This window comes from Egretta garzetta, unplaced genomic scaffold, assembly GCF_000687185.1.
Source record: "Egretta garzetta isolate BGI_Z169 unplaced genomic scaffold, ASM68718v1 scaffold222, whole genome shotgun sequence".
Lineage (NCBI taxonomy): Eukaryota > Metazoa > Chordata > Aves > Pelecaniformes > Ardeidae > Egretta > Egretta garzetta.
In genome coordinates, this window is record NW_009258765.1 from 535,572 (window position 1) to 536,849 (window position 1,278).

General features: G+C 47.5%; 1 protein-coding gene across 1 annotated transcript in view; it reads right to left on the reverse strand.

Moving 5' to 3' along the window:
• LOC104135657 (anoctamin-5) overlaps positions 1–151 on the reverse strand; it is a 58,870-nt gene extending 58,719 nt beyond the window's left edge. The window contains exon 1 of the mRNA XM_035889035.1: positions 130–151. Within this exon, the coding sequence (XP_035744928.1) occupies positions 130–151 (22 nt within the window). The remainder of the gene's footprint in view (positions 1–129) is intronic.
• Positions 152–1,278: the final 1,127 nt, after the last annotated feature.

Below are 1,278 nucleotides of genomic sequence, written 5' to 3' on the forward strand. Positions count from 1 at the left end.
TCGTTCCCTCAGGGTTGAAGGTCTTTCCCTCAGTGAGATCTCCATGAAACCCTTTGCTTTTCCGCTACGCAGGGAGAAACGAGCGACCGACCTCCAAAACGCCAATAACGATTAACTCTGTTAACTAACCTGCGCCCTCCCTCAGTGCCATTTTGGAAAAGCTACCCCTTTCTAAACAATTCGATTTCTTCGGTTAGATACAGGAAAGTGTTTGGGGTTGTTTGTGGTTTTGTTTTGGTTTTTTTTTTTTCCTTTTCCTGTCTATGTTTTATAGTAGTTGATGTTTCATGAGAGGGGAGGGGAAAGAAAGTGGCGCAAATTAATATCCCTTTGGTGGGTCAGTGTCGTGATTTAACACGGGCTGGACGCTACGTCACCACACAGCCCCCAGCTCGCTCCCCCCGCAGTGGGGAGGAGGGGGGGACAATCTGAAGAGAAAACCTGAGAAAATTAGTGCATTAATATAAACACAGTTTAATTTTTTTTAAATACGGAAAAAAAAAACAAACCCTAGGGAAAAAACCAACCAAGAAACACAAGTGAAGCAAAAGAAAACCATTGCTTACCACCAACTGAGCGATGCCCAGCCGGTCCCTGAGCAATGGCAGCCCCTGCCAACATCCACACCCACCCAGGTTTATTTCTGAGCATGACATCATACGGTGTGGGATATCCCTGGCTCAGTTGGGGTCAGCTGTCCTGGCTGTGCCCCCTCCCAGCTCCTTGTGCCCCCCCCGCCGCTCGCTGGTGGGCTGCGGTGAGGAGCAGAAAAGGCCTTGACTCTGTGTCAGCCCTGCTCAGCAGTAACTAAAACATCCCCATGTTTTCAACCCTGTTTCTAGCACAAACCCAAAACGCAGCTCCATGCTAGCTGCTATGAAGGAAATTAACTCTACCCCAGTCAAAACCAGCACAGTTGCTGATTCTTCTTTACTGAGAGTAAATTTGCTCTTACTTTTGATCCTGCAGGGGTGTTAAGAACAGCACACCGTCCTCCTGCCTACAGGGCAAATTTAAGCTGGTCTCAGGCAATAACGGATAATGCTGTTCGCTGTCCTGATTACAGACTCAGAGCTGGCAAGAACATTGTTTTGGCTAATGATCCTGGGTTCTTCATAAGTAGTAGTTGGGAGAGAGAAAGAAATAAGAATAAAGCCTGAGGAAGGGGAAAAGAGGCAGGAAAAGATGGCAGAAGAAACTTAAGTCTTTCATTCCGGGTGTCAGAAAGGAAATGCTGCCTTGGTCCATCAGTCCGGCTGAATCTAGTCTAGGGTCCCT